Source organism: Anthonomus grandis, chromosome 9 (genome assembly GCF_022605725.1).
Source record: "Anthonomus grandis grandis chromosome 9, icAntGran1.3, whole genome shotgun sequence".
NCBI lineage: Eukaryota > Metazoa > Arthropoda > Insecta > Coleoptera > Curculionidae > Anthonomus > Anthonomus grandis.
Window position 1 is genome coordinate 15,355,178 of NC_065554.1, and position 19,089 is coordinate 15,374,266.

The 19,089-nt window shown below is 29.5% G+C and overlaps 2 protein-coding genes across 3 annotated transcripts in view; both read left to right on the forward strand.

Moving 5' to 3' along the window:
• LOC126740249 (ly6/PLAUR domain-containing protein 6B-like) overlaps positions 1-19,089 on the forward strand; it is a 396,612-nt gene that overhangs the window by 295,692 nt on the left and 81,831 nt on the right. The gene's annotated exons all lie outside the window — the stretch shown is intronic.
• On the forward strand, positions 2,590-3,219 carry LOC126740704 (uncharacterized). Its single transcript, XM_050446832.1, has one exon. The coding sequence runs from the start codon at positions 2,590-2,592 to the stop codon at positions 3,217-3,219; it is 630 nt and encodes a 209-aa protein (XP_050302789.1).

Consider the following 19,089-nt stretch of genomic DNA (forward strand, 5'->3'; position numbering starts at 1 on the left):
CATAAAATGTTTTTGAGTCTACAAGTGCAAATACCTTGAGGCCATATTTAGCTGGCTTGTTTGGTATGTACTGCCGAAATCCGCACCTACCGCGGAAATACTCAAGTTTTTCGTCTATTGTTAAATATTCCGTACGTAGGTACATAAGCTGCTTGAGAGTTTTCCACAAACCGATCAAATATTGCCCGAATTGGAGCTAGTTTATCAATTTTAAGACTTTCCTCCCGAGAATCTTTATTGTCGAACCTCAGGCACCTTAGTAGGAACCTAAAACGCTTTAGGGGCATCGTTGCTCTAAACATATCTATACCGGATCCATCGCTAGCCCAAAGCTCATTTAAATTTAACCTACTAGCCCTAAAACGACCACACATATATAGTAGTTCAATAAGGGCTTTCAATTCTAAAGCTGTTGTTTCTTGTACGATTGATTTGTCATTATAGTTTTCAGATTTCGTTTGAATTAACTGATTAGTACATTCAACTATAGAGTCAATAATAAGTTCGTCTATAAAATATTCCAACAATCAAAGAGAATTTGGCCTCTTTAGCAACACCTTTTGGTCCCGGAAGATGGATAATAATATTTTCCTGACGTGTACGCACAGCCTTATTTCCTGGATTCGCTACCCATTTAGTTTTTTTGTCAACTCCCCATAAATACCTTGACTTTACTTCAGGCGAAAACTCCTCGACAATGTTATCTTCTAATATTTCTTGCTCAAAATCAGACTCCTCAGAACGCTGGCTAATGTGGTCGTCAAACTCGCCCTCAGAGCCGGATTCAATGGGCTCCTCATCAAGTATTTCGGGTACCTCTGATGAATTATTTATATATAATATATAATGATATAATTTATATATAATATGTCGTACTTACCTCTAAAAGAACCAAAGAATTAAAGAAAAAAAAATTACGAGAATGGTAAGCTGGGGTATGATATACCCCAAATCACTTTACTTGCGTCGATCAAAGCTCACACGCGACTGACGCGCTCCAAAACACGTGCTTTCTATCACTTGACATTATATTTAAAGGTACAAGATATATAGTAGATATATAGGTATAATAATAATATAAGTAAATAATATTATACGAGATACTAGATTATATTTAAACGTATAGGTCAACCAAATAGTCGTGGCTTCTTAGAATCGGGTGCGCGGTAGCAAGACCCCCAGTCCAGCTGGAGAGCTCATTTTTACTTGTGCGTTCGAAGTGTTTAGAGAGTTTACATCGGCGTATTAAAGTTAGTTGTGAAAAATTTTAAATAGTGACCTTTCGTTCGTTTTTTTATTTTTAAAATGCCTTTTACAAGTAAAGTTACGAAACAAGTGTTGAACGGTCAAAGTCGTGAGATAATTAGTAATGTATTGAAGTTAATGCAAGCAGAAGCAGTTGCTGGTGAAGTTAGTATTCCTCTACAAAAGGTATGTTTTTAATTTTTTTTCATAAATTTACTTTTGATTTCAAATAATGATAAACTTTTATTATTTTTTGGTTAACTTTAACAATTTGACATTTCTAAATAAAGCTGTGGTTTAATTTATATTGATATTTTTGCAAAATTTGTATTATTTATTTTTTTTGCATAAACAAATTTCTATAGGATATTGCTCTGTTTTGCATTAAATTTAAAGTGCTGTATTAAGTTGCCTGACGCTGTTTTAAACGTTCTTACTGTGTGAAAAACTGATTCTTATTATCTGATCTTTTATCATTGTAATTAAAAAAAATGTTTCTATAAAATAATATAAAACATGTAAATATTCTATCGTCACCTAAAACAAAAAAAACTAATTTATCTCATAAAGGAATGATAGTGGCAAATTTTTAAAATATATGGAAACTTTAACACTGTTACAGCCGAAATTTATTTTTTATTAGCTTGCACCCTGTATATTACTTCTATATTCTGCAAGTGTGATACATCTTTAAAAAGAAAATTAAAAGGGCTTTAATGGAAAATTAAAATATGGCAGACAGATTTTTAAATAATAATTTCTTTTGAAGGTTCAATTTTCCCTAAGGAGTATTCGCAGAATTAAGCAGGAGGCAACCCAAATGGAAACAGGCGAAGCAACAATGTTTTCAACACCCAAAAAAAGACGTCAAAAGAGAAAAACAAACACTTTTCTTGACGACGCTGATTTAGGAGTTTTGCGTAGAACCGTAATAAACCATCACATCACAGAAAAGATGGTCCCCACGTTAAAAACAATACACAGCAAATTTGTAGAAGACACTGGCTATCATGGATGTAGAGAGACTTTGCGTAAAAAGATCCACAAAATTGGTTTTCGCTGGAGAACGTCAACCTATAAGATTGCTTAGAATAGAATTTCTGAGAAGGATGCGAAAGTATAGGGAGGAAAATCGCGACATAATTTACATGGACGAAACGTATATTCATGCCCCCCATACGCACTTAAAAGTAATGGAGTGTGGAAAGTTCAGAGGGGATCAAAAAACCTATTGGAAAAGGACCATGCCTTATCATAGTACACGCAGGTGGAGAGAACGGATTTATCCCTAACGCATACATAAGGTGGAAATCAAACAGCACAAGTGGCGACTACCATCACGAGATGAATTTTGATAATTATAAAAAATGGGTAACGGAAAATCTTATTTCTAATCTAAAACCAAAAACTGTAGTAGTAATTGACAACGCTCCATATCACAATAAACAAGTAGAAAAAATACCCACATCTTTAACAAAGAAAGCGGAAATACAAGACTGGTTACGACTAAGGGGAATACCTTATGATGATAATATGTTAAAGCCGCAAATATACTATTTAATAAAGCTGCATAAGCCGAAATATAAAAAATATGAAATAGATGAACTCTTTAACGCAAAAGGTCACGAGGTATTACGGCTCCCTCCATATCATCCCGATTTAAATCCGATCGAGTTGGTTTGGGGTGAACTCAAAACATACGTGGCCAAAAAAAACATAAATTTCAACTTCAAGGAAGTTATAAAATATTGTGATGCCTTTTTTGAAGAATTTTCAGCCGAAAAATGGAAATCTTGTTGTGAACGGGCCAAACGTCTTGAACAGAAATATTTAGAAAAAGAACTAACCATAGACCTAGTTGTCGAGCAGCTGATAATTAACTTGGATTCAACGAATAGTGATACAGAAAGTGACACTGAAGATGACGAAGATAGCGAATTGTCTGGAATAGAGGAACTTGACGAAGATGATTGATCACAAAACTGTTGAAGAGGATAGAACCTATGTTAATTTATAAATGTTTGTTGTGTGTTCATAAATAATATTTTATTTCGTGAATTTGCAGTTTATTTATCATCAACCAGCCTGTATATAGTTTTAAATATTTTTGTAACTGGAGAATAATAATGTAATAAAAAACGTGATTTTAAGAAAAAAACATTTTTTTTTAAATATGTAAACCAATATAGTAAACGAATGTTTAAAAAAACACCTACAGATTAATATTTAATATAACAAAGTTTTTTTAACCTGCGATGGCGTAGTATTGGACGCCATCTGAAATATTTATATAAAACGAATGTTATTGTAAATTCTTAACCAGGTTTAAAAAAAAATCACATTATAAGTCTGATCACTACTACTGTTCTATCTAAAACTTTTTCGATACACTTTTTTTTTGTGCCATGCAACATTTGTAACAAAATATACAATTGTAAATATTTAACTGTTCGTATGGTGTATATTTAAATATACCATTATTTCATAATAACTTAATAGTAATATGTATTATTTCACGTAGTATATCAAATATTTATGTAACTGACATGCACAAAATATGCAGGGTCTAAACACAGCACATCCTGCCTAAAGTATTAATTTTCTCTTCTTCGTCTCTGTTGCACACACTGGCTTTTTCACTCCTTTGTTTGCGCATCTCAGAGGCCACGTTTATTTGGTTGGCCTGTACTCACGAGATGACGCTACGTATTTTGCAACGGACAAAATTATACAGATATTAAGTAGGTTGGGGTATGATATACCCCACCTTACTAACGGAGGGTTAATGATTTCTTTATGAGAAGACTTTGACTATAAGCATTAATTAGTTAATAAAATATACACGGTTTTTTAAAATATGATAATATTCCCTAAAGAAGTGATCTTAAGAGACTTTTAAAGTTTTTTATTATTTATAACTTGTACAACTACAAGCAAGTATTGGATGTATTTTTCTAACTTTTGTTACCTCAAAGGGAACATGTACTAGATCACTTTTAAAAAATATGATGTATCCCACTAATTTAATTTACATAGTTATGTATATTAAATATTTTACCCTATTTTTGTCTATTTTAAAAGTTAAATTTATTTTAAAAAGCCGTAGCGTATCATTTTTATCGATAAGGTTCGGTTACATCTATGAGTATGGCTATTTTAAAGATATCGATATCGTGGGCCAATGCTTATCTAGACGCCATTGATAAAAGAAAAAATGAGGCTTTATAGAAAAATTAATATTATTGTATTTGGTATCTACCTACATAAAGTAACTAAAGTTGAAAAAAAAACTTAGGTAAAATATAAGATATTGATTAACAACTTCACTCTACTAAAACTATTAAATTTTAACGTCCATACAGAATTTAAGTAAAGAAACTTCTTGGAAGATAATTTGGACGCCACAGATTCTTCAAAAAAAAAACCTTTTTTTCTTTTAGAACCAATTTGAACTTATTTGTCCGGCGCCCTATTTTGACTTAGAAAAAGATTTAAATTTCTTTATTGTCAAATTAGATGTTAATTATTATTTCATATTTTAGTATTTTAGTGCAGTGATGTACAATTTTTATCTATTGTATGTACAATTTTTAACAAAAAATTATGCTTTTTAAATAATTAATATATCTGTGTCTGGTGCGTACATTAACAAACAATCTAATGTTTAATGAAACTAAGGTAAAATATTATTTACCATTTACTTATCTAAGTATAAAAATATTTTTTCCATAAAAACTGCATGTTGTACGAAAAAAGTATACAAACCAAATTTGGTCTAAAGCCTATGAGGATGCAAAAAAAATTTAAAAAAAAAACAGCGGTCTACAGAATATTTAAATAAAAATAAATATTAGATCTTAAAGTTATCGTAAATAACTTTTTTTTTCTCAAGACTATCATTTATACTGACTTAAATCGCGTTGCGTATTTGAGTAAAGAAAAAATTAACTCCAAATATTATAATTAATTTATAAAACAATTTATGAATATTTTCTATATTTTTTTAAAGAATAGTAGCCAATCATTTAATAAAATGAGTCTATTAATACAGGGTGTTACTTAAAGGTATGTCATAATTTAAAAGGGACATTCCTGGACCGATTTTAAGTCAAAAAGTTCATATAAACATGGGTCCTAAAATGATTAGTTTTTAAGATACAGGGTGTTAAAGTTTTATTTTTTTTTCGTTTTTAATAAATTTTTCAAATACGGTTTAAAATATTGAACTGGATTTTGGCACAGAGTATTATGGCCTAAAAACACATTTTTTAGATGTTCACCTACTTTTTTTTAGCAACCAGTGGCGTAGCTATGATGAATTTTTAATACAATTTTACAAAAAAAATACTACGCCATTGACTTACAAAAGAAATTTGACTGAATGACTTTTGCTGTAAATCTTACCGTTTAGGTGTAATCGTTAATTAAAAAAACATCTTTTATGCATAAAATGCATCTTTAAAAATTATGGAAATAAATCAAGTTAGCTTTACTCGTTGCCAGCAACTGTTTTTTTGTTGTTGTAAATATTATGACACTGACATTAATGATTATTTTTGATTGTGTTAATTTTGATTTTATTTTTAGTTTTTATTGGGTACATTTTTCAAATATTTATTTTCAAGCTATTTTTTACAAAATAGTGAACAAAAAGCAACAACAATTAAATACAATACATACATACATAATTTACAACAAATGTTGGAACTGACCACCTCTTGCCTCTATGCAGGCTTCTGCTCTTCTTCTCATAGAATCACGAACTCTTTCGAAAATTCCAGGCGTGTTTCGTATAGTTTCACATCCGTCAATAATTATATTTCTTAGTTCTTCTAATGTCGCAATTGGTGTCTGATAAACCAATGTTTTTAGGTGTCCCCACAAAAAAAAATCTAGGCTATTTAAGTCAGGTGATCTAGGTGGCCAAAACTGTGGTCCTCCACGGCCTAACCATTTATTTCGGTAGATTCTATTTAAATGCTCACGAGCCAATATGCTAAAGTGGGCTGGAGCACCATCATGCATATATAAAAAAAAGTTGTTGCCGTAACTAAAGAGGAACATCTTCGAGAAGCAAAGGCAAATCATTTTGGAGAAAATTAGAATAATTCTGTCCTTTAAGGCGTCGTGGTAAAAAAAAAGGTCCAATTAAATGATCGGATGCGATACCGATGCAAACGTTTATTGAAAATTGTTCCTGAAAATGTATCTCTGTAATCGCATGAGGGTTTTCTTGAGCCCAGTAATGATTGTTATGGAAATTAACAAAGAATCCCTTAAAATTTCTCATACCGTCTTGTAGCAGATGTTCATTACCATACCAATTTTTCGTGTACTTGGGGTCGGATCCTCTTCGACTGCATGTAGGACAGCTTCTTCAACTGCCGGTGTCCTAACTGTACGGGGCCTTCCCTCGGCAGAATTAGCCTTAAAACTCCCAGATTCAGCCAGACGACGATGTATGTTTATAAATATTCTTCTATCTGGGACAGCGCGATTAGGACACATTTCTTGATACAAACGCCGCGCCTCGATAGCATTACCATTGGCAAGTCCATAAAGGAAATGAATTTGCGTCATTTCCAAATTAGAATAATCTACCATTTTTTAACTAGTACAATTCACGTTTTAAGTTCCAAAGGGTACTAAAAACAAACTGTCGAGAATAATCATCAACGCAAGAGTCATAATATTTAAAACAACAAAAAACAATTTATTTCCATAATTTTTAAAGATGCATTTTATGCATAAAAGACGTTTTTTTAATTAACGATTACACCCAAACGGTAAGATTTATGGCAAAAGTCATGGAGGAATTTTATTTTAAACCGTATTTGAAAAATTTATTAAAAACGAAAAAAAAAATAAAACTTTAACACCCTGTATCTTAAAAACTAAGCATTTTAGGACCCATGTTTATATGAACTTTTTGACTTAAAATCAGTCCAGGAATGTCCCTTTTAAATTATGATATACCTTTGAGTAACACCCTGTATAACCACGTATTCGCGGTTTAAAATAATGCGCATGTTATCGTGAAGCTCTGTTATTATGCAGCTGCAATTCTGATAAAAATTTTAAATAATCCAGAAAAATAATGTACGGCTTACCTTAAGTGATGAAGATAAAACTTTTGAAACTTCAAAAACACATTCGCATGCATATAACCTTATATACTTATCTTCTTCGATAAATATGTAGAGGAGGGAGGGAAAGTAATAGATGCACTGGCCATCCAGACATAGAGCCTTAAAGAGCTCGTAAAGTATATTATAAGTCCATTATATATTGTATCTGTCACTGATTTACCATTAACAGCAACACATATTTTGGCTCTTTATTGTACTTATTTTTGAATCAAAGATGACCCTGCAGCCATAGCAGCTCAAGTAGAAATTATTTATAGTAAAGTTTGACATAGTTAAATATGACAAGAACAGAATTATCCATATCTTTATCAATGGGTACAAGCGTTACAACTCAAAGATCATCCTAGAAGAATCCAAAAGATTATATGGTAATCAAACAAATGGGAACAATTTTAATAAATTTTTCTAAAAACGGTAACCAGTGAGTTTAATAAAGATTTTTTTTTTAAATAATTTTCAATAATGTGAAGTAACTCTTTTATTAAGCAACTTTGATATAGGTGACTTTTGGTATATTAACTTCTTTTGACGAGTTCTATAAAGTATTAAAATAAATGAGACTCAACTTTGAATGCATGCACAGATAATTTGAAAAGTCTTGCATATGATTAAAATTATGTAGAAATATTGTGGCCACAAAGTTTTAATGGTTTATTAGTTTATTAAAAAGCTCTATTGTGCATTACTTTGACCTAACTTTTTTATGCAACAGAGCTGAAAGGCATAATTGATAAAATATGAGCAAGTGTAAGGGAGACATTTATAGTTTTTAAAATACCGAAAGATAAAAAAATCTTGATATTATTATTTTTACTGATTAAATTAAAATATAATCTAGTGTAGGGGGTATAGTGGGTAAGTCATGATTAAAAAAAAACTAAAAAATATAATTCTTTTATCTAATATGAATTTTTTCATTCCTATAAATCTTCATAATTTTTATTTAATTACCATGATTTTAATTAGAAGTATAAACAGGGGTTATTTTGTATGCTTATGCAATTTGTTACATTTAATTTTTTTACCGTGTGTTTTCAAAATCACCAAGTTCGTAAATTTGCAAATATTTTAGTAGATAACAAAAGAAATTATTTCAATTAAATAAACAAATACTATAGCCAAGGCTGATATAATATGTCAGATGGATACGGAACTCGTACGAATTTATGAGTACAATTTTTTTGCTAGCGTTATTTTTAACGTTTCCAATAGCATAAATAAGCAATCGGGCCGTTTGATACAGGGTTTGAGATTTTACCCTAATTATGATTTACAATACTATGACATAAAATTTTATCACTTTTGTGTTTCATTTCTTCATTCGTATATTTATAGAAAAAAAATCGCTTATATTAAACGTGTACAGATACTAAAAAATGATTACACCAAAGATTAGAAAAGGGTTCAAGGTAAGCAAAAAGAATAAAAACATCTTTGACAAAGAAGAATTCATAAGATCGTCTGGAATTGATTATCTATAATCTAGCAACGATCATCACCTAAAAAAGAACGTAAACAAAAAAAAAGAAGAATATCAGTTACATAGATTTCCCTAAGAAAAATGCATGAATAAGCTCCCAAAAGAAGAGAAAAAAGACAAAAAAAAAACTTAAATATTAGTCACTGCCAAAGTCTCATCATCATCTTAAAATCATCCAACAAAAATGAGAAGAGAAACAAACAAAATCAGTCAATAATAAAAAACTAGTCAAAATAGCTGCAAAGAAGACATTAAAACCAAATCACTCTAAGGAAAATTAAAAGGCAAAAGAAAATATGTCCCAATAAATGAAAGTAAATAAAATAATATTTCCTTTAAGTAATATTTCACTTTAGCAGTTGTCTTCAAATAATGATAGTATGATTATAACCGTAAGATGAATTTGTGTGATTTGTATTCTTAGAGAATTAAAAGTTTTAATTGCTCTTTAGTTTTAGGTTTTTAATGGCCGCTAAAATGTTTAATTTTTATCATGTTGTATTACATTCATTTATAGGACCTACCGTACCCGCACTCCTAACTGGTTGGTGTGTACAGTGGATCTAGTAAAAACCATTTTTAAAAATTTATTGTTAGTATCAATATTCTATGTAAATAAAAAAATATATCTTAGTCATCGGTAATAATGATAAAAAGATTTCAAAAAATAAGCATTGATAATTTGCATTAAAAACATTTAGTTAGGTAGGATATTGAAAAGAAGCAACGAGCTCAAAGGTTGATAGATAAAACCTCAGCTCCTTGGTATATAAAAAAAGTATATCATACCAGAAGTAAATTATTGTATTTAAAATCTATTAAATATAACGAAAGGTATTGTCTAATAGATTTAACGTCATATTTCTTCTTAACATGTGAACAAGTCTATTTTCTTCTTCTTTTCAAAAATTAAGCGTAATTTTTTAATCGATTTTTACTGAAATAGTGACGTAATAGTGAATAAAATAAGTAAATAAGCAATATTTTCTTATGAAAAATTGAAATAAAAAAAAACACCATTATTATTATAATTTTAAACAAATTTAGCAGTCTGGCAACTTATTACAAAGTCTACAATCAAATACTACTAAATTCTTACTTTATTACTTGTCGCGAAAACTTGGAAATAAATAGAAATTTTCTTAATTTAACGTGAAAATATGCATTGACAAATTTGAATTAGTGAGATGTATTTCCTAAATGGAATTTTGCAGTCTGGTCGAATTTCTTACTGTTCTTGAAATAAAGCATAGTGTACTGATTGTTAAAAAAATCACTTAAGAAAGAGCTTCGTTGCTATTTGTTATTGTGGTCAGCAGGACCATTATTCAAGCTATATACAGTTGTGGTCACATAAATAGCACACTTAGCCTTTTCATATATTACTTACAAAAAACAAATTCCTGACTGATAAGAAAATATTTAAACAGTTAATCTCCTCCTAATATGCAAGACTTTATGTTTATTTTAAAAATATATGCACATACAGAATTTCATTCCAATATTAACGTTTTAAGGCTGGACACATAAATAGCACACCTTTCATTCTTATTAAATATATCGAGTGTTAATTAGTAAGTATTATTTTAACTTTTAAATTTTTGAATATTGTCAAGGGTAGTTTTGTTTTTAGTGGGTAGAAAGAAACATTGTGGACCAGAGAGGAGAGCTCTTATTATAGAAAAGAAAAATCAAGGCTTTTCTATTTCTGCTATAGCAAAAGATTTAAATTGCTCTAGGAAAATGGTTTATAATGCTCTGGCTCTCTATGAGACCACTCAAAGCACAATGAACAAGAAAAGATTAACAAGGCCTCGAAAAACCACGTATAACATGGATAAAATTATTATTAGAATAAGCAAGGGTAATCCATTTTTTAAGTTCCGCCCAAATAAAACGTGAAATAGCAGACCAATATGGCGTCAATATTTCTGCAAGAACAATAAGAAGAAGAAGATTATGTGAAAAAGATCTCAAAGGTTGTGTAGCTAGGAAAAAACCACTTGTTTCAAAAAGAAATATTAAAAAAAGATTGGCATTTGCTAAACAACATATAAATAAGGACATTAATTTTTGGAAAACCATATTATGGAGCGATGAAACCAAGATTAATAGATTTGGATATGATGGAAAATGCTATGTTAGACGTCCTCCCAATCGTGCCTTAAACCCTAGGTACACAATTAAAACTGTTAAGCATGGAGGAGGATCAATTATGATATGGGTAGCAATGTCATGGCATGGTGTTGGACCTATTCATCGTATAGAGGGAATAATGGACCAATACAAGTATAGGGAGATTTTGCAGAATGTTATGGAACCATACATGGAGCATTTTATGCCAATTACATGTAAGTTCATGCACGATAATGATCCAAAACATTCTGCAAAATCAATAAAACGATGGTTTACTAAAAATGTGGTAGATGTTTTGGAATGGCCGCCACAAAGCCCAGACCTAAACCCTCTGGAAAATTTGTGGGATCACGTTAAAACCGAAATTAAGGTATTAAATCCCTCAAATCTGGATGAACTATGGCAAAATTTCCAAGAGGCTTGGAACAGTATTCCGGCAAGCGTGTGTGCAAAATTGGTGGAGTCAATACCCAAGCGATTAAGTGAAGTTATAAAAAATAAAGGATACCCAACAAAATATTAAATTGGTTTTGGTGAAAGTAAATATTTTTTAAGTGTGCTATTTAAATGGCCAGCATTTCTTTAGTTTTTTTGTTATGTTTCTTATAAATTTAAAATACTCTTTTAATTTTAATTAAATACAACTCTTTGTAGAACATCTAAGCTAAATATATTATAAAAAAAATAGAAAATAGTATTTAATATTTTTTATCGCAATTTAGAAAAGTGTGCTATTTATATGACCATAACTGTACTATCGTATTTGGGCCTTTTGGTGGAGACCTTTTTTTATCGCACTGGTGAAAATTTACCAAAACGTAAAAATATTAATTAAAAATTAATGTATAAAATGAATTTTGCAGCGACAGTAGTGTGACAGCGATACTCGAAATTATTGAGAAAGTGACCATAAGCAGACATTTATGGAGCATAAATTTGAAATTTAAAAAATGAGTTATGAAGTTATTCTATGATTTAATAAATAATATTTTACAGGTGAAAAAAATGTTACAATTAAACTATTATCACTAAAAGTTTAATCATGATGAAGGTAAAATATTCCACTGAAAAGGGTTTATTAATTTTTCTTTGACATCCTAAAGGCTTTGGTTTATACATTATAAGTTATTTTTAATTTAATGTATTATTCAAGGTATAATTAAGTAGAAGTAACTTTGTTATCAAAAGAACTACCGATTATCAGGCACATTTCTTAGTTTAATGTTTAATTTTCCTTGGACTAGAAAAGATGGGGATCTCTCCCTGTAATGTATCTAGGTCTATCCAGTGAATCCGGTGAGGTCAGGAATACAAAGTAATATGTATTAAAGTATTATGCTGTGTTGAGTTTCAATTTAATTTATAAGTTCACGAATAATGAAATAGCTCTGAAAGGCGTAAAATATTTTAGAATGCGAGACTTATATAGAAGCAAGTTTGCATTATTATTCCATAAGAGAAACATAAATACTTAAGATATTCGTTCATAATATATTAAAAGCAGCTGCAAAGCAAAATTTTGAGGTAGTCAGTAATTACAGAAATGCCGCACTTAGATGGAAAGATATATATTAAATTTTGCTATAGAGCAAAATTTAATATATATCTTTTCAGTAAGTCTTACAAAAATAAAAATTATTTTCAAAAAGAAAATGCTGTCTATTCTAGACTACAACTTTTATACCAACTAAAACTCGTCCCGATCTAACTATAATAATCAAAGCCTTTTTCCATTTATCGCTGGATAAGCTGGCTCATGCATGAGAACCACTTTATATCATGCCGTAATGGTCTGGCAGTTTATGTAATTTATCTTGCACCGAAGATCTTCGCGCTATTTATTACATTAAGATGGCGTTAAAATTGTTTACGATATTTTCTTGGCAAAGTCCCGAGATTTTTTTATTGTTTAGAGATTTACTATCTGTGTTAAACAGATTTTTGTACAGTTTGGTTTTTTTTTTAATATTTAAATAAAAAAAAAAATTTTTTTGTTAATTTAAAATAAAATTTATTAAAGTATATTTACTAAGTATTATTCTAAGGTAGTGTAAAAATCAGTCAGAATTATTAAATTTGTTAGTTCTGCTAGCACATTTCTTGAAAAAATTATAAATGCAAAGCTTTTTCTGCGTTTAAGCTGCGATTTTCCGTTATACTATTGAAATACCTATAATAATCCTTATTTCTTTCATAGCATACCGGGTATTTTGGTCTTTATTTTACTCGATGCACGGTTTTTGCATAAAAAAATTGAAACCATAGCTGTAACGCCTCCTAAATCTTATTATCTTAATAATCCAATATTATCTTTATTACAATTATTTTAATTTTTTTATGGCATTTTTTAAGAAATTTTTAATTTAAAGTTTGTTCTTGTATTATTTTCATTTTAAAACATACTACTTCAAATAAAAGACAAGTATTTTTAGCTTCATTTCATTCCAAAAAAAAATCTCTAAATTTTTTTTCAATATTAAAAGCCTTGAACAAATAAATATAGCTTTTCTTATCTTGCTTTCTTTCTTTTACAATTTGTATTCTGTGAACTAAATCTAAAACAAAACTGAAAATTAGGTGATCAGGGCATTACTGATTATTACTTTTTTTTATTTAATTAAAAGCCTTTCTGCAAAATTTGTAGCTTATAAATTGAGTATTGCTTAAAAATATAAATAGAAAAAAATTAAATAAAAAAAAAGTAATAAGAAAGTAGTCATAAGCAAACTACTCTATTGGACTTATTTCAATCAAATAACAAAAGCTACATCAGAATTTTAGAGCTTTTATAATAGTTGGTATTTGGATTTCTTCCTTATTTAATGGTAAAGCAAATTTACCAGACCTAAACCTATAATAATAAAAATTCTTAATATTATTCGGAATGACACCAGCTCTATAATTTTAAACAAGATAGCTATCTATTTGTCAGTCAAATTTACTCTAACTTAAACTTAAATTAGCTCTACTTTAGTTCTTCATATTAACTATGTTATATAATTCTCAAACTAGCCTTTTTCATTTGAGTGTATACTTATTCTTAAAATTACTCTATAAAAAAATTGGAAGATTATACAGGGTAGCAAATTACCATATCTCAGAAATAATCTCAAACTAAACCGATCTTATTAAACTTACTCTCCTCGCTAGAGATTGGTATTTGAAAAATTTCCTTATTTCTGGAAAAAAATCAAATTAACTTTTCAAATAACGGCCTAGACTATCCTTGCATATACTTCACCCAATCTACTTATGTATGGTAAAACTTCTTACATATGCCGATGCACAGAGAAAGCAAAAAAAATGTGAATGCAATTGGATCGGTTTTAAGGCCTCTTGTACCACAGGATGTAACTAAAGCTTTTTAGTTTTTTTAAAACTTGAATGAGGACTGCGTATAGGCGTGAACTACAGGCTTTGGTAACTACAGTGAAACTGGACATGCTAAAAATCTTGTCACACGCCATATAGGACTGTTTTTCTTTTCTGATAGTCGACTATGAGGGCTTTGTGACTCATATGGTAGGCAAAGAGGAGTAACAGTGATCTAGTATAGTATGATCTAGAATAGGCCTGTATTTATACACAAGTAGATCTACTACATAGGCTTCAGAACTTAAATAAATACTTGCACGCCAGAGGAACTGCAAGCTTTTATTGGGTGCCTTATATACCAGTAGAATCTACTCGCCAGAGAAGCACCCTGTCTTAATATATTGTAACGAAATTCGGGAACACACTTTTATTGTCAACGTCAAAAACACTAACCTAACTCGCCTTGACTGTCGTTTAATTGTTTCCAAGGTAAAAACTGACTAAACAATTAAAACTGAATGAATTGTCTCGAAGCGCGTCCTTTTTAAAACCCGATGGAACAGTTTCGAAATATTTAGAATTATCTTCATTGTTTTTGCTCAAAGAGACCAATAATTTTAGGAGAATACTGACAGTCAAAGCAAGCAAGTATACAAATTCCAGAAAATTAGAACTACAGGGATTTACAATAATACAACCTAAATAACCTAAATTGGGGCCAAAATGGGGCTCTTAAACAAGATGAACTACTTAAAAACTAAACACTATAGATAAAAATAATAAACCAAACGTAAGTAGAACCCTAAAGAAACCCTACGAATCAACTTTAACTACAGAATACTAATAAAATTGTACAAAAATTAGGAGAATAATTAACGTATTTACATTTTCATAATACTATTAACACTATTAGGGCATAAAGAGCTCCAAGCTTGTATTGGAGTGTATCAAGGTTCCAGAGGAAATAGTGCAGCGTGTAGCATAAGTATCTCGTAACTCAGGTAACAAGGAGGCGTACTTTCTTAATAAACTGGAATCCGCAATACTGCTGGTAGATCATGAATCTACAATATTTGTCCTAGCCAAAAACATTCCAGAGATACACGACAGCATTAAACTGCTGAGGCTTCTTGTTGACTATATCTCTAAAGAATATCTCCAAAGACTTTTTTGGAGATATTCATAATTACGAAACTAGACAATGTACAGATTTCACACTAATAAATAGATGCAACTGGTCAAATGCTTAATTCAGTTTTATATAAAGGCTTAATCCAGCTCAACGAATTACCTGTGATTATTAAAACGTGTGATAACTTAAGTTAATTTAAAAGACTTTTCAGAAAATTCATTTTAGTTAGGCCATAGTAAGATCGTTTGTTTTTTTTAGATAGATTAACTAGTAAAATTTAACTATTAACTTTAGTTTTACTGTTTTATTATTATTATTTTACCCTTAGCTAAAGTTTGAATTTTATTTTTACAATTTTATCCTCAGATTAAGTTTTATTTATATTTTTAGTTTTAATCATATTTTTATTTATACTTTTTTTTATGTTACTTTTTTTTACACTTATTTATTGTTATTATTTATGATTATTATATTTATAGTTATTTAGTATATAGCATTATTGCTAAATAAATACCTCATTCATTCATTCATAAATGAAAGTAAATAAAATGATATTTGCTTTAAGTAATTATTTAATATAGCAATTCTCTTCAAATAATGATAGTATGACTACTTTTTAGTAACTATACAATTATAGAGACAAAAGAAGATTTAGAGATATGAAAGCTAAAGAAAAAAACTATAACATGATATGAACACTTAGGACCTTTTGATGAATCATAAAAAAGTACAAGTCATGAGTTAAAATCATTATTTGCTACTCGTCACAAGCCAATAATAGCTTTAAGGTAGAACTTTCTACTTAAGACAGAGTTGAAGAAAAATTGTGTTACTAAAAACACTCTAGTAACACAGATTTTATTATTGGTTGACTATTTTTGTATATTGAATATTTAAAGCAGTATAGTTATTCAATTCACTATCGTAAATAAATGTATATCCGCTTATATAATAATAAATAGATAAGTATTTGAACTAGACACCAGACAGATAAACATAGCTTTAGTATATTACTAAAATTGCGTCTAAAGAGGCTGAAAAGCCGGATTTCAGTGGGAGTAGCATGTTTTTTAACTGGAAACTGGCACTTGGGATGGAGGATGCCAGCTCTACACCCTAGAAATGCGGATAACCTAAAGCGCGTTGGTGTTATTTGTATAAACCCCTAGCTGCTCTCTGTCATTCAAATTTAAAAAATGTTACTCTAAATAGATGTAAAATTATGAACGTTATAATTCTTAAGACCTTTATGGAGATATTTAAGAAAACGCTACTTTTTCTTGATAGAAATACTAACTTAAACGTTGTTTTCAGCATTGGAAAAATATGCTTATTAGAAAAATGTTTACCTAAACCAAAGCATTTTCTGCATACAAAATAAGTGCCAATATTGTTTTAAAATTCATGCAATTCGATAAAATAACTTCTCATCATTGGGCTCTAGAATATATTTATACTCAAAATATACATGATTTAAAAAGACTATTAAAAGACTAGAACTACAAACAATCTTGACAACACAATCAATAAAATATATTCTAAACATTCATATAAAATGCAAAACTTCTTTATAAATACACTAAAGAAATCAAATACTAACATATATTATCACATTTTACGATAAAATATCAAATTAGGTGGCAAAGATCTTTCAGAAAAATTATCATTATAGTCGAAAATTAAATGTTTGTTTCAAGACCTCAAACTTCTTGCTAATGCATTTTGTCAATATAGAAGCCAAGATTCGTGTCACTCACAGATGAAGTTTACAGATTTAAATATTCTTATTCTGACTGTAATGTATGTTCCACTGGTGAAAGAGGAAGGAAAATAGAATTTCGTGTAAAAGAACATACTAAATTAATAAAAAATAACTGAAAGAGGTTTATTACTAAACTTTTTTCCTTTTGCCAATTAAATTCTTGAAACTAAACATAAGTTTAAACCTGAAGGGAATACTGAGGTGGTGCATGTTTATCAAAAAGGGTTGTTGTTGAATCTCTTGAAAGTTCTGAAAATTACAAAAGCAATAAAATGTCATTATGTTTGTACCAACAAACAAACTCAGTTCGAAAACAACTGGTTTTTTAATTCTTTCTTCTTTTAAACCCCTAATCTCATACCTAACTTTAAAAGTTTTCCTTTAAAATATAATTCTTTAATTTATTTTTCATTTATCCTCCTCCCTTAATAAAATTTAATTAGTAGGCAGTAGTTCGAGTTTTGTTGCTTAAACTCTGTTCCTCTGCAGAATTTACCTTAATATGTTTAAGATTAGCTAGTTTTAATATGAATTATTAGATATCATCTTCTATGCAATTTTAATATTTATATTTTTGATTGTATTTAATTAGCAAACTAAAGTGCTGTCTATAACTGAGTCTATTGTGGACAATTCCGTTGGTGTTGAAAAGAGGATGAAACTAGAGGTCACGCTGAAAAATGTCCAACATTTACGTGCCTTAGATTAAAATATCTGGGCAATACTTTTGGTTTGCCCAGTAAGCAGACCAGACACCTTATTGGCTTTTTCAAGGCTATTACCTCGGTGAAGCCTAAAGGGTGTATGCATAATAGCTCACTCAGTTGTTAATTTATTGAAATTCAAGTAATATTCTTAGAAACTTTCATGAGATTTAAAAAAAAAGACTTTTTTCTTGACAAAGCTTAAAAACTATTTCGAGCACTAAAAAATTACATTTATTTCAAATAAAACAATTTTTAGGTTTTTCCTAGGTGATATACGGTACCTTGACACCCTTTACAAGCATTTATCCGTGTTCATTAGCTTTTATAACTTCTTATATTAGTATTGTACCTGTTGATTTAGTCCACTAATTAGCTTTTACACTTCTCTATAAATAAATCATATAACATTTAAGCTACTACAAATAGGTTTCAACCCATTTTAAAATATATTCCTCCTAAATAAGTTCGTAGGCGAAGGCATATTATAATAGACATCCTAGTCAGATTCTAGGGTAAAAAGGCGTTGGCCATTTTACGGTGATAAAGTGCCTTGTACGCCAAAAGCGTGCCTACTAGCCGATAAGGTAAACTGTTGACCTCATATCGGTTTAGGAATTGGTTAGCCCTTAAACTAGCGCCCTTCGCGGCTTGTAATCTATAAAGCGTTCAACTACGTGATTTATAACCCACTAAAATTTTTTTTTTAACTTGTTGCAAATAAAATAAGTAGGTATTTTATAAAAGTGGGCGTTAACGCTAATATGCAATCTCCTCTTAGAAAAACGATATACTATTAATTTTGACAAAAATTCGCAGATATTTTCAAGAGCCAGATCTATAAATCCATAAATAAATTAGGTATTTGATCTATTAATGGGATACCCAATTTTTGTCAATATATCTTTTAAAACACTTACAATTAAATTTTTAGGATTATTATATAATATAACTTTTCTAAACAATGTAGTTCGTCAAATTATCTTTTATACATATTTTCTCTATTATACTAGAATTTTACTTAATTTACGAGAATTACAGTCATTGATTTTTACGTTAAGGGTTCTCGTTAAAAGTTCTATCGAATTAAATATAGAACTACACGATATAATTTTATATCGTGTAGTTCTCTAGAAACTGCCTAAATATATCGTAAGGAAAATATT

Coding starts and splice junctions, on each gene's coding strand:
- LOC126740704 (XM_050446832.1), top strand. CDS start 2,590: ATGAATTTTGATAATTATAAAAAATGGGTAACGGAAAATCTTATTTCT.